General features: G+C 39.1%; 1 protein-coding gene across 1 annotated transcript; it reads right to left on the bottom strand.

The window, feature by feature from the left end:
* Nucleotides 1–6173: 6173 nt before the first annotated feature.
* On the bottom strand, nt 6174–12523 carry LOC121184128 (aquaporin-3-like). The gene is made up of 6 exons (XM_041041564.1): nt 12326–12523; nt 8574–8700; nt 8190–8327; nt 7923–8038; nt 7594–7811; nt 6174–7442 (listed from the first exon to the last, which is right to left on the bottom strand). Exons 1-6 carry the CDS (start codon nt 12431–12433, stop codon nt 7244–7246), a joined length of 906 nt encoding a protein of 301 aa, XP_040897498.1. The 5' UTR covers nt 12434–12523; the 3' UTR covers nt 6174–7243.
* Nucleotides 12524–13831: the final 1308 nt, after the last annotated feature.

Genomic DNA, 13831 nt, shown 5'->3' with positions numbered 1-13831 from the left:
ATTACATTTGATGGTTGTTTATATTACCTAATTTCTTGAAAAGAAGCTCATAATTGCTATAAACAATGCATTTTTTTCAATCCTTCTAAAACATAACTCCTGTTTTTCTTGTTGTTGGGAAATTGTAATACCGTGGAGAAGCACTCAATCACCGGGATATATTGTTGTTGGGAGAACAGTCTCCTGACTGTAAAAGTAACCACAGCAATATCCTGCTCATCCCTAAGTATCACTGTTATACCACATGAGACCGGCACCAGATGAAGCAGAATTCTTGAAGCTACCTTCACCTTCATATGACCTTTCAGAAAAGTAGATTGTGTCCTCAATATAAACACCAATCACCCAATTGGAAAAACCTCTCTACTGTGAACTGGTGTAAACAGCATTTTAGTACTGACAACTTGCATGAAAGGGAGGAGAAGCCAAAAGGAAGGAACAGAAGCAACAATAAACAGATGTGTACTAAGGAGCCTAGATTTATGAGCATCCGCTGTTTCCTTCTCAGCAATGCACAGTGGCCACTCTTCCATTTCATTCCAAATTTCAGAAAACAATAATGCTAACATCTTGTGGGCATGTGTTTGTTGTTTTTGTTAAATCAGTCTTCACCACAGTCATTGACTGCTACTCACATATAAAGGCGTGAGTATATAAAAAAGACTATATATGCATTAAAAACATCATTGTTTATTTTTTTCTTTGTGGATGTCAAAAAGCTGAAATTTTCCTAACATTCTGTTCAATACTAATGGTTTCAACATAAAAACATTTCTATTACCGATGTGATTTTGCTGAGCATCATACTGTTACACTGGACTAGACTGTTACTGCTGCTGCAAAAAAAAAAAAAAAAAAAAAAAAATCATAGCAACTTTTAGGGTCACAACAATGAACATACTGTATGCATTTCAGCAATTTCAGATTTGTTGTACTTCTTTTCCTTGCTGAGAATTTGATGTATCTGTGATTTATGCCTGTCCAGTAGTCCATATTGAATAGAAAATTACCTTTACCTTTTGTGTGTGTCACTGTGTTGACCTTCAAGGATCTAAGTTTATTTTGTGTGGTAAGAATTGGGGTTAGGCATTTAGTTTTGATGGTTAAGGTGAGGGTAAGGGGCCAGAGAATGCATTGGCAGTGAGTGTCCTCACAACTGATGTAAGACAAGAATGACTCAGTGTGTATCTACAGTTATTATTGGTGGTGATATGGCAGGTTCATTCAAGTTAGGTCAAGTCAGTTTTATTCATGTCGGGCACTTTTCATATAGAACAGGTCATACTTGTAATATTATTTACACAGACCCAACATTCTTCTCTGAGCAAGCTAAATAATAATAGTAATTATAATAACAGTCATCATAGTGATGATCATAATAATGAGTCTAACAATGATAATTGTTGCAGTGGATGTTGAGCAGGATCAAGGGGGCAGAAGGTGTTTTGCAATCACAGATCCAGACTCTACAGCTCCAGATTTAGAAATGGCTGCAGAAAGAAAAAGGAGAGACAAGAAAACACAGAACTACAAGACTGTGTTACTAACTTGGGAGATGCCAAGATAGTAACATGGCTTAATGGGATATGAATTCGTACTGATGGATAGGAGAGGAGCTTGGTGTAAGATGGGAAGTCCCCGAGTAGTCTAGGCCTATCGCAGTATAATGAAGGGATGGTTCATGGCAAGCCTGAGCCAGCCCTAACTATGAGCTTTATCAAAAAGGAAGGTTTTAAGCCTACTCTTACACGTGGAGAAAAACTGGAAAAAAGGTTCCATAGTAAATGAGCCTAACAGCTGAAGGCTCTGCCTCCTATTCTACTTTTGGAGACTCTTCGAACCACAAGTAAGACTGCATTCTGTTAGTGCAGTTTTTCAGTGGGGTAATAAGGTACTATAAGCACTTAAAGATATGATGGTGCCTGACCATTAAGGGTTTTTTTGGGTGAGGAGGAGGATTTTAAATACTATTCTGGATTTTACAGGGAGCCAATGAAAAGAAGTGAACCCAGGAGAAATATGATTTTCTGTTCCTAACTTTTTAGGGAAGTCTGATAAAAAGGAATCTGCAATTGCAAAGTCCAGACTAGAAGTGAGAATTCCATAGAATAGTAGTTCTGAGTCTTTTGAAGCAGGATGTGTCTGATTTTTGCAATGTTACTTTGGTGTAAAAGGGCAGTCCTTGTTTTATGTGGGAGTTAAAAGGACCTGTCCTTCTGTGTTTGAGTTTAATAGCAGAAAATTGGAGGTCATCCAGGTCTTTATGTCCTTAAGGAATGCTTCTTTAATCTGGTTTTACTGATACATATAATTGTGTGTCATCTGCATAACATATACAGCATATATAGCATAAGGTGGATAGAATTAGGCCACCTTTTGCATGTGTGGAGGATTCATTGTTTATGTATAAACGGAAATCAGTGTGATAAATAGGACTTAAACCAGCTTAGTGTGGTTCATGTAATGTCATTTACATGTTCCAATATCTGTAATAGGATGTGATGATGAATAGGGTCAAATGCAGCAATAAGATCTAACAAGACAAGTACAGCCACAAAACTGATTGGCAACTACTTTCTCATGAATCTTAAAAATAAACAGAAGGTTGGATAAAGGTCTTTAGTTGGCTAATACACCTAGATCAAGAGTAGGCTTTTTAAGATGAGGTTTCATTACAGCTACTTACAGCTAATTACAGCTAAGGACTGTGGTACATAGCCTGTTAATAAAGACAGATTAATCACACTTTATCTATTAAAGAAGTGCTAAATAAGGGTAAGTCTTCCTTAAGCAGCCTAGTTAGCCTGGGGCTCTAAGTGCCAGGTTAAGGGTTGATGAAGAAATTATGGAAGTTAGTTTACAGATGTTCAAGGTTCCTGTTCATTTCCAAAGTAGATGGACTACTGGTAGGCTTGCTCATTTAAATTTGGGTCTTAGTGCCTCTCTGTCGAATTTCTAAGAAGTATTGTAAATGGATGGGAACCATCAAGGCCCCCAGAAGTGATGTATTGAACTTGTTGTTGCTGTCTCTTACTTGGATTCACTGTGGCTTTAAAACTTTACGGTAAATACTGCTGTTATCACACATGGTCTGCACATGTGTACCAACTCTTCCCTCAGGTGTTTCATATTGCGGATAACAAAACAGGCCATTAGCATCCCAGGCTGACCCAGACACTCCATACAACTGTGTGAGATACATTTTATTGCTCTTTAAAACATAGGGTGAAAGTTGTTTGAACTCACCAGGACAATTCACCTCTTATACAGAATCTTTCTTTCTTTCTGTCTTTCTGAGGTTAAAGAACGCCGGTGTTTCCCACCTATCCATCAGCTTGTTTTTCCTGTTAAAGTGTGTTATAAAATGCTGAAATCTCACCAGGTGTGAATGTTTTGATGATGAGACTCTGGCATGAACAGCCTGGCCTAGGGGATATAAATGAGATTTTCAAAGTGTAGTCAAAACCAGATCCTGTAAAAACGAATATACTTGGTATGCGAGATGCTATACGGAGGGTATTATTTCTTTTTTTTTTTTTTACATCAGGCCTTCATGGGATCTAGGCATGCCCCTTGCCACGAGATGTAATGTTAGAAGCTTACGTGCCTTGCTTCTGTGATTATTATAACCTTTTACTGTTTTGTGAAGCTTAGGACCTGCTGAAACAAGCAGCATTTTCTTTAGTGTTATTTTCAGGGCTAGTCAAAACTGGTTGACGTGTCTTTGTCTTTTTTCGGCCACTGAAAAGTTCAACATCAATTAAAATTCTAGTTTATTTAGTTGCATAAATGTCCCAAACACTAGTTGCTATGTTTGGAGCCAAGTGAATCCTACAGACTTCAAAATAATGATTTAAGAATAAAAAGGGCAAATATTTGCTGAAACAATATCTTACAGAGCCATAATACATCAAACCTGATCTAATGGTAAAATTCCACTGGAGCCTCAGGCAGCATGCCTACCTAGTAAGGCAGGTCCAGATAGAAAACACATGTCCACAGCCATAATGTCGGTGAGTGCTGCTTGAATCAGCTCTTTAAAGGGACATGCTGGTGGTTTTGCATGTTTTAGTCCATTAACTGCAGATTGTGTGTACCTTACATTACTGCTGACAAGCTTCTAAAGCATATCTAGATTTTTTTTAGTGGAATTTCCTTCAGCCCAGGGAAACACTGTGCATTTTATTTTCACTGCAGTTGCCTGGAAGAAACTTTTCTTTCATTGCCTGTTGTGAGGAACAGTACTGAATATTCTTGCTTCGAATGCGTTCACTGACAGTATACATCATGAATGTAATGCTGTTTGACTATTGGTGCCAAATGTTAAAGGAATAATTTTGCAACTGCATCACCATTTCAGCATAGTTTTGATTAAAACAAGTAATTAAATGAAAGTGCCACCAACTGAGACCATATATTTATAAAATATACCATTAATCAACCTCATGTTTTCAGTCAAATAAGTATCTGAATGCATATATGAAATGTATCTTAAACCTGCAACAACTCATTTTTTTTATCCACTTGGGGGCAGAGGAAAACTAGCAGGAAAGATCACACTAACATATTTCCACCTTTTAAGTTGATATCTTGCAAACTTGTTGGCAAGCGGAAAGTACAGAGCACCATTAATACTCATTTGAACCCATGTTTTAGCCAGCTGGGAAAGCTTAAGTCAAATCTTTACTCTTTTGGTCTGTTTTTGGTCTCCATGTACTCTGGAGGGAAATATGTGTGGAAATATGTTCACTGGCTTTTTGCTAGCTTTTGTCTGTTTGCCATGTGGTGCTGTGCAGGTAGAATATAGTGGGTTAAGCTTTTTCTCTGAAAACAGCTGTGCTGTGGCCCAAAAGGGCGAGAGCAGAGAGAGTTAATCAAAGCAATAGAGTTGTGGGTCGAAAAAACCAAAACATTTATCTGAAAGCCCCGAGGGGAACTCAGGGTGAGTGTTTTTTGCCACTACAAGTGACCATCTTCACATACAGGTTGTGATGTGATCAACTGTTAATATAAAAAGATTGACTATTGCCACTTTAAGGTATTGTCTTCATCCACATCATCACTTGTACAGGTGTCAAAATTTGTAATGTCTTTCAAATTAATTAAGAAGAAGTTTCCATTTGTCATCAAGATGAAAAAAACCCCCACATAAACCTGTGTGTTTCGGTAACAATGCCATTTGAGAGTTATGTTGGGACTCTAGCCAGTAATCTCTTCTACACATGCAAGGTGACCTGCTAAGACCTGTTGGAAGTAATTGTACAAAACCGCTGATTCATACTGGTTAACCAGAATCCAAACTCTGCAAGAGCAGATTTGCCCTTTATGTCACACTCTGTTCAAAAATTAAACATTGAATGGACCTATTCAGCTGCATAAAGAGCAAACATGTCTCCATGTTTTGCTGATAAATGGCAAGAAGGCAAGACCCAAGTAGGAACCCTTGGCATGGAGGACCAGGTCTGATTTGATTTATGCACAAAAGGACAGTGGCCCAGTTCTGGTCTGTGGATACTGAGTTATGCTTGGAAATAAAGTGTAGCCTTGAAATAGCAGTGTAAAAATACTGCTGTGCACTGCATAATGATGGAGCAGATCTCCTTTTTGGGAACAGAAAATTATTATTAAAGAGCACAGCTACGTGAATGGTAAGATCACTCTGTGTAGTCATGCTTCCTGCTTCACTCTTAACTTTGGATACTGCTGGTACACTCATAACTGTGAGGAATCACAGCAACATAGATATACAACAGATTTTTGAGGTATTATTTTAAAGCTGCTTCCACAAACACATTATCTCTGTCTTGAATTTCATGCATATATTGTGTTATGTTTTGTTGTGTTTTTCGCTTTTTTTTTTCTCCCTGGCTAAATATTCGAGTTTCTCTAAATGGAATCTCTAAATGGAATCAAACCAGTCATTTCAGTCTGCTGAGAAGCAAATTAGCACACATCTAGCCCACCCTATCCCACCTGACCCATTGCTGTTCCACGACAAGCAGTGCAAACTGTTTCTCTGTGAACAAGTGCTGTTTACTAGAGGTGTAACTCACTAGTATGACCGGTTGAATTGTTTTCTAATGTAATCTGATTACCCCCTACCACAGAAATGAGAAGGACTGCATGACAAACAAGAAAGAACAGCAACAGGAGAGTAACATGAACCACAATCCTACAACAATAAAAAACAGAACTTTATTGTATCAATACAAAAGCACTTCCCCTCAACCTACATACAAAATATGAAGGTGCTCACAGTCCACTTTATCACCCAACCATGGAGTCATGTAAAAGGTACAAACACATGAACAGACATAAATGAACATAACAATTTTAAGACTGATAGTTGCTGTACAAGTAAGAAGATAACTGTAATTTGTTAGCACACATCTGTTACTGTCATTAAACTACATGGCTACAATAACTTCTGATGGCATTTAGTTCAGACAAAGGGTAAATAGTCAAGTTTGCAAGTAGACAACATGTCACAATAGTTGGTCAGCTCATTTAGGATTTTCTGGTTGGGCCTTTTACAGGGCAAAGAGGGAGTATATAAAAAGTCAGCAGCTTTAATATAGCTACTTTAAGATAGCAGTGGTAAAGTGAGGAATGTGGGAAGGATATAGCTTCACCACCGTCTGTCAGCTCTGAATAACAGAGTCAACATGGTCTACAGAGAAAGCCTCATTTCTCTCACTGTGCAATATTCATTGACATTGATATTTGAGCATTTGGGCTTTTTGTTTTAAATTCGATTTTCCAATCTCCTCACAATTCCCCGGAGTTCAAATGTTAACACTGAAAGGCTCTGGACTGACAAAATGCATAGAAAATATATGGGAAAGACGTACATCTGTTAGTTTGATAAAACTACATTACTATAAAGCATACAATACTGTTCAAATCAGAGCGCTATAGACACTAAGATCCAAATGTTCATCTCTTAAAAGAATTAATGTAATTCTGCGTTTCTGAAGTTGTGTTTTTCTCCCCTACACTCATATGTAATTGTTCCTCTACAATATGTTATACAGTCACATGATAATGTAAAGAGAGTGGCCTGTTTTCACATGCACATCTATCTGGGGAAATATCCCAACAGTTTTGAAGATGGTTTGGAGGAAAGAAAACAGAAATAACAAAACAGTTGCGGCTCCCACAGCTGTGGAAGGAAAAATGTTGGTGTGTGCCGGTATTTACAGAATGTGCATCTTTAAGAGTGGGTAGCGACTATCCCTGACACTCAGTGCCCCTCTTTGGTACCCTCTTTGGAGTTGTTGGTGTTGACGTTGGTTAGTCGGACATTTTCCTGCTCTGAACTCTGTCTGTCACGTACTTCTCCTTCCACATGGAAGCCAACCATCAGCTGGTAGATTAGCACGCCAATGATGGTGCCAAGGAATGGGGCAAAAATGGGCACCAGGAACCAACCATCTCTTACCCTAAGGAGTGACAAAATAAAGAGCTAATCATACAAAATTTGCTTTTACTTTGCCCAAAGGCAATGAGGGTCATTAGATAATGGGCAGGGTGAGAAAATTGCAAAAGAGAATTAATATAGAGACAATTAATGCTTAAAATCTGTGCACTTACGTGAACACTTCAAAGCCCCATCCAGCCATGGCGGTGAAAACACGTGGTCCAAGGTCTCTGGCAGGGTTCACAGCATACCCTGAGTTAAAGCCCATAGACAGTCCAATAACCAGAACCACAAATCCCACAGTGAAGGCCTCCAGCCCCTGGGGGATGGGGTTGTTGTATGGATCCACAATGGCCAAAATGCAAACTATTAAAGCTGCTGTGCCAATTATCTGCAGAGAGTGACATGTAGAAAGAAATTGTGAGTGAGACTCCTGAGCTGTGTCATCCACATTTATAAAATTAAAATTTAGTGTGGCTGTTTCCACATTCCAAAAGAGCACCTGATCAAAGAAGCCATTGACAATGGTGAGATGCTTCCCAGGGTAGGTGGCAAAGATGCCAGCTGTGGCATCAGGCCCAGTCACATTGAAACATCCGGGATGGTCCCACAGGGCATCTAAAGGGATGCAAACAACAAAATATAGTATAGAATATTTATTGTTTGAATGACGCACTCCGACTTTGTGAAACGTAAAACATAAATACCATGGTGGATGAGATAACACAACTTCTTCAAATTTGGGTCCACATCTGGAGTCATCTCTTACCGTAATACATGCCAAAAATGATGGCAGCACCAAAAAAAGCACCAATTGTCTGAAAGAGGAAGTACATGGGGAATTTTCTCCAGCGCTCTCTTCCAAGTAGACACAGGGCAAATGTCACTGCAGGGTTCAGATGGCCACCTGCAAATGTACAAGGTGGCGGCATGTCAGTACATATTGTGGAAACATATAGTACAACACTGTAACCTAAATATAGACAAAAATACAGAGTCAGACTCAGACCCCAGACTTATTGGCATAAGGGTTAAAATGTCTGAGAAATGTAAATCAGAAAGTACTGATTCTTATGCACCCACAATAAGACCTGATGAGTCACTGGAAAAACTAGTTTGGACACTATAATTGTCAGTAAAATTGTTTGTGTACCTGATACCTGGCCACACACCAGGATGCCTAAGGTGGCAGCAAAGCCAAAGGCAAAGTTGACAGTGAGGAACATGCCATGGGAACCACCACTCAACACCAGCTGGGCCACAGCACCACAGCCAAACATCTGGAGAGAGAGCAGAATAACAAGTTTACACTAGTTCCCGGTAACTTCCTGCGCAAAGAGAAAGCTTACCAGTTGTTTCTGTTATAGCGACAACAGGTAAACTAATAATGATGTGATGTGATATGATGTATGCTGTGTGCCAGTGTATTAAGTTATTTGGTCTGTGTGTTCCAGCAAAAGAAAAGACAGAATATATAAAATACACATCATGGCTTTAGAATGAAGTTCCAGTTGTTTGCCACACACAAATGGTATTCAGTATCTCAGTTTTTTTTTTAAAAACATGAATACTGTACATTTAGAGCTTTGTCAGTCAATCAAGGTCAACTCAAGGGGTGAACTGAGGCGAGGTGATCATTATCAGTGAAACCAGTAAAACAAAGACCCATTAACTGAGCTCTACTCAGAATTAAATGAACTCTATTGTGTTCATTACGGCACACAGGAGGACAGTATACTGTATGTACAGAAAGGTCACTGTGTTGACCTTGACTGGGGGAGATCTGTCACTGCAGCTGCCCAGATGATTTATCTGGCTAGAGGAAAAAAAAAAGTTCAGTTTTCACTTTGAATGAGGGAAAAGGAGAAAATGTGTGTTTTTGGACAAAGTGACAGATTCTGTCAAAACAAGGATTTACAGAATGTGCAGTCCTGCCGAGCAGGTGCCATACTGTGTGTTGAACTTACTGTGTGATTATGTTTGAATGTGTGTATATCCCCGTGTCCTCTCTGTATGTGCTTGGTAAAAGAAGTATGTGTGGTCCATGCTTAGGCTGCCGCTCTTCTCAGCCCCCTGATGAGGATGCTTTTCAGTCTAGACCACACAACTCAGATGTTGAGGTTAGTTTGAGACAACCACTCTCAGAGGGACTGGCGCCTGAGGGGCGTTCATCATCACTGGGATCAGTCTAAACTCTTTCCCCTGATAAGACCAGCCATTACTGGACAAGTACTACATAAATCAGCCCCGTGTTAGGATTGTGCTTAGCAGTTGTGTTTTCGGATTGTGGGTGAATGTCTGCCTGAGGTTATGCAATGACGGGTTTGTGTGATGTGGAAATAAAAATGCAAAAAAAACATGTGGCTTTTCACTTTGCATAGTTTTTTTTTTTTTTTTTTTTTTTAATGTCAGAGGCATCGGATTGCAAATGATGGGCCATTAGCACGCAAGTGCCAACTTCCCTACTTAGATCACATTCTACCAGAAAGGTCTCATTGAAACACAACACTGAATCTGGGATTATTCCTCTCTCTAAAGTCCTCAAATTTTATGACTGCATTCACCCTGTTGAGGCACTGCAGCAAAGTGCTATGTTGATGTCTTAATGTTGTAGTTGGTTAACTGGCCCCCAGCACTTCCTCAACCAACATTCAATTGCCTGATTCAGCTGTTCATGCATCCATGCAGCTACTCCCAGCTTTTAACACAGTCGGGGAGCTTATAAAAAAAACCCACAGTCAGCCTACTGAAACACACATTTGGCAATTGTTAAGAACCTGAAGGCAAAAAAAAAACAAAACCAACCAAAAAAACCGCTGGCCTGAAACCAGACTAAATAACAACCTGCATGATCTTTTCAAATACAGGATGAAGAGCCTCAGAATCCCTCCCATGGCTGCTCCTCGGGTCAAAGCAGCCAACAGTGTTTTGAAGTGGAAAATGCAGTACATGCTTTGAAAGTGCAGCGAGGGGTTAACAAAACAGGTAATGTAATGTATGGCCAAATGTATGGCAAGCAAAGAATGGGCAATTTTAATACCTGCCTATGGGGCATGGGGGAGCCTTCAAGGACATAACAAGCAGTGGTCAAAAAGTTATTTCTTTTTTTTTTTTTATGTTTTCAGCATTAACTGAATTCAGAAATATCCTGTCTAATGATCTTAAAAAAATACCTTGCCAAGAATATCCAAATCAATGCATACAAAGTGGTACACACACACCTATACACACCTATGCACACCCTCTCACCTGTTACCTATCTTGCCAAGCCATCTTGCCGCAACAAGCTATTACTAATAAGCAGCTGGCTTTATTTAATGTGTTACTAGTAGAAACATATCTTAACAGTTTTATCTGGAGAGAGAAGATGATTAACAAAGATAATGACCGAGTCACAGACCTCTGTGATTTCTGATACAGGAAGTAAGATCATGTCAGGCATGTCTGTGATGTGTTGTCTATTGTTCTGCCACGGACCCTCCCAGTACTGCCATCGACATGTGTCACCTGTTGAGTGACTGCACCACACCTTCCAGTCCCGTCAATAGTCACAATACATGCTAACTGGTCTGACCAACAACTGTGGCTTTTAAGTGTAAGTTGTTTTCCAATGCTTATCTGCGTCCATACAATTTTACTTGTTTGTATATTATATCTAATCTATTTGAACAGTTTGCTATTGGTTGGAAATTGCTTTGTTTGTTCTTGGAAGTGAAAGTGAATGATCTTTAAAAGTTTCTACATGAACCTGGATTGTCAATCTTCAGTAAAAATGTAGCATGCATCTACACCTTCATGAAAAGTTTTATTAATCACAGCGTGATTAATAAAGTGCAGCAGTAAACTCAGCACAGCCACACAGTAAAAGTTAAACCACTGCAGGAGCCTTTGGTTTGCCCACTTATTGTACTAGTAATTCAACTGTAGAACCAATTTTCTGCCAAGAAAGGAGTAAGAAAAAAAATGCTTTTTATAAAATGGTAGCCCCTGATTAACTGAGCTATAAGACTTTTTATTTACTTTATTTAGCCCAGCAGATAGCCAGCAGTCTTGTCACATTTGATGAATAAAATGAATTTAAAAAAAAAGTATCTATCTGTCGTGCTGAACAATGTTCTGATGTTCAGATTTGGACTTTCTGACTGTGGCAAAACAACCCCAGAATTTCTCTCTTTGTCTGTTGGAATGCATGAGTCTAAAATAAGTATTTACTGATGTCTACAGGTGCAATATGTAGTTGAATGCCATTTATGCTGACTTATTGTTTGGCCCTGACATTAACATGCATGCTCTTATGCACATATAAACACATCTGTCTCCCTGTGATGTGGATGAGAAGAATGTCATGAGCTTTTGGCTCCGGGATCCTGGATCCCAGCTCCAAGCAAATATTGCTGTGTGATTGTAAATATAGTTTTGTCCACAGCACATGCAGTCCTGTTTGTTCTGAACTGAGTTTGTGAATATAAGTAAGCCTACATTTACACACTTGGAGAACAATGATTGGCTCTGTCAAATTCAAAGGGTGTCACTTTATTCCGTTTGAAGTCTATGTATGGCTTATAAATTACATGTAGTTTCTTTTTCAATCATCCATCACTCTTCAAACATAGCAATACAAAAACAATATATGTCATATGGAGTGTAATTGATCATATTGCAACATCAAAAGAAAATAAAAAACCTGAATAGTGAGGGTACTTAAAGAGAAAAAAAAAAACACTCTAAGAGAGGATAGAGTTCAGTTATTTTCAACATACAGTCCATCACAAAGCATGAATGTTATAATCTTTTCATTCAAAGCTTGGCAGCTATTTTAACATCTTTTTCAGGATGAGATGATGTGATGTAAGTTAGATGTATACACACACTAATGCAAGCACACACACACACACACACACTTACCACAAGGATGAGGGTGCCAAGACACTCTGCCAGTGCCTGCCGAAGCAGCAGGTTACGGATCTGGAAGAACCGGGCCAGTTTGTCCAAATACACCTTCTGCCTGCCCATGTTTTCTGGCTAGAGGCTGATGTGGCTGTGAGAAGACACGCACAGTAGCTAGATGTAGGTTTTGAGTCCTGAGTGGCTGTGAAGCTTGAAGGACCGGGCTCCTCTTATAGAGCCAAGATGGGCTTGGACTGGACGGGTGCCAAGCCTGAACTGGGCCCCACCTTCTGCACCACGCCTCCCTGCCTGTTGTGTTGTGAATCACACTTTGGTTTTCTCACCGGAGCTCTCTCTCTCTCTCTCTGTTAACACACACACACATGCGTACACATTCTTAACAGTGATATAACTGTGGGCTCCATTATTAACCTCACTCACTGCAGACCTGCAACCCATATCTTATCTAAATATACACCAGTTCTCACATTTCTTTCTTTTTTAACTTCTGATTTATAAATTATGTTATTATGTATCTAGAAGTTTGAGATTTAAAAGAGTGTTGTGAGTTCGTAGATAGTAGTTCCTCACCTGTGGAGTTTGGAAACAGGCCAGCTACAGGAAAAGACAAAGAGTAAAGAGCCTACTGATGATTCCTCATCTCTCCTCTTCAGAACTTAATTTTGAAAAGGCCACTTTATAATGAGTGTGATAGCAGTGTTTCTCAATTTGGGAACTGTGTTTGGATCTTGTCCTATTAATTTTGATTATATACAATTAAAAGTACAATTAACTGTACTGTTATCTTGCACAGTTACTATGCTAAAACCTCATTTACAGTGCAACCTGAGTGTTACCTTATTTGATATTAACCTCAAACTGAATTGAACTTTACCTGTTTGCCACTTTCAACACTCACCATTAGAAACTCAGTGCAAATAAAACACAAATGGAAAAAATGATGTACTGATAGAAAGGAGAAGTGGCCTGCTCATCAACATCCTGTATACAGCTATATAGCTTAGGCTGTATCCACTTTAGTCTAGCAAATTCCAAATGATTAAAAAGAGCATAATCCTAAATCTAACCCTAAACCCAAACATCGAATCTTAAAATACCTCCTTTGAAACATGTCAAAAATCCCCAGTTCAGATGATCTACATAACTGTGAAGGAACACATACAAGAAACACACAAAACACACACACATGTAAATGTAATACATACCTGTCTGCAGCCCTTGCTGGTTCATTCCCACCCTTTCATACACATCTTTCTCTTTTCCCTTTCTGTCCCTCACCTCATTCTCTCTGACCTGTTCTTTTGTCCTTCATCTGAAACCTCATATTATACCTTCTTTGTCTGGTTTCAATAGAGGTGTGAGAACATTTCCACTTAAAAAAACTCACAGGCATGCCTCTATCTGTAAAAATCTGTGCACCATTTCTTTACTGTGTTTGGAGCTATTTTTTGTTTTTTTGTTTGGGCTATGCCTATTCCACTGTGACAGTGGAGTACATTATCA

The sequence above is a fragment of the Toxotes jaculatrix genome, chromosome 7 (assembly GCF_017976425.1).
Source record: "Toxotes jaculatrix isolate fToxJac2 chromosome 7, fToxJac2.pri, whole genome shotgun sequence".
Taxonomy (NCBI): Eukaryota; Metazoa; Chordata; class Actinopteri; family Toxotidae; genus Toxotes; species Toxotes jaculatrix.
Note: the sequence above shows the minus strand (reverse complement) of the source record. Positions and strands in the feature narration are given on the sequence as shown.

Excerpts from the sequence above, each read along its gene's own strand:
- LOC121184128 (XM_041041564.1), bottom strand. The coding sequence starts at position 12,433 with ATGGGCAGGCAGAAGGTGTATTTGGACAAACTGGCCCGGTTCTTCCAG. Across the intron at positions 8,701-12,325 it reads TTGGCACCCTCATCCTTGTG|ATGTTTGGCTGTGGTGCTGT; the intron begins GTAAGTGTGTGT and ends CTCTCTCTCCAG. Across the intron at positions 7,443-7,593 it reads TGGGGCTTTGAAGTGTTCAC|GGTAAGAGATGGTTGGTTCC; the intron begins GTAAGTGCACAG and ends GTCACTCCTTAG.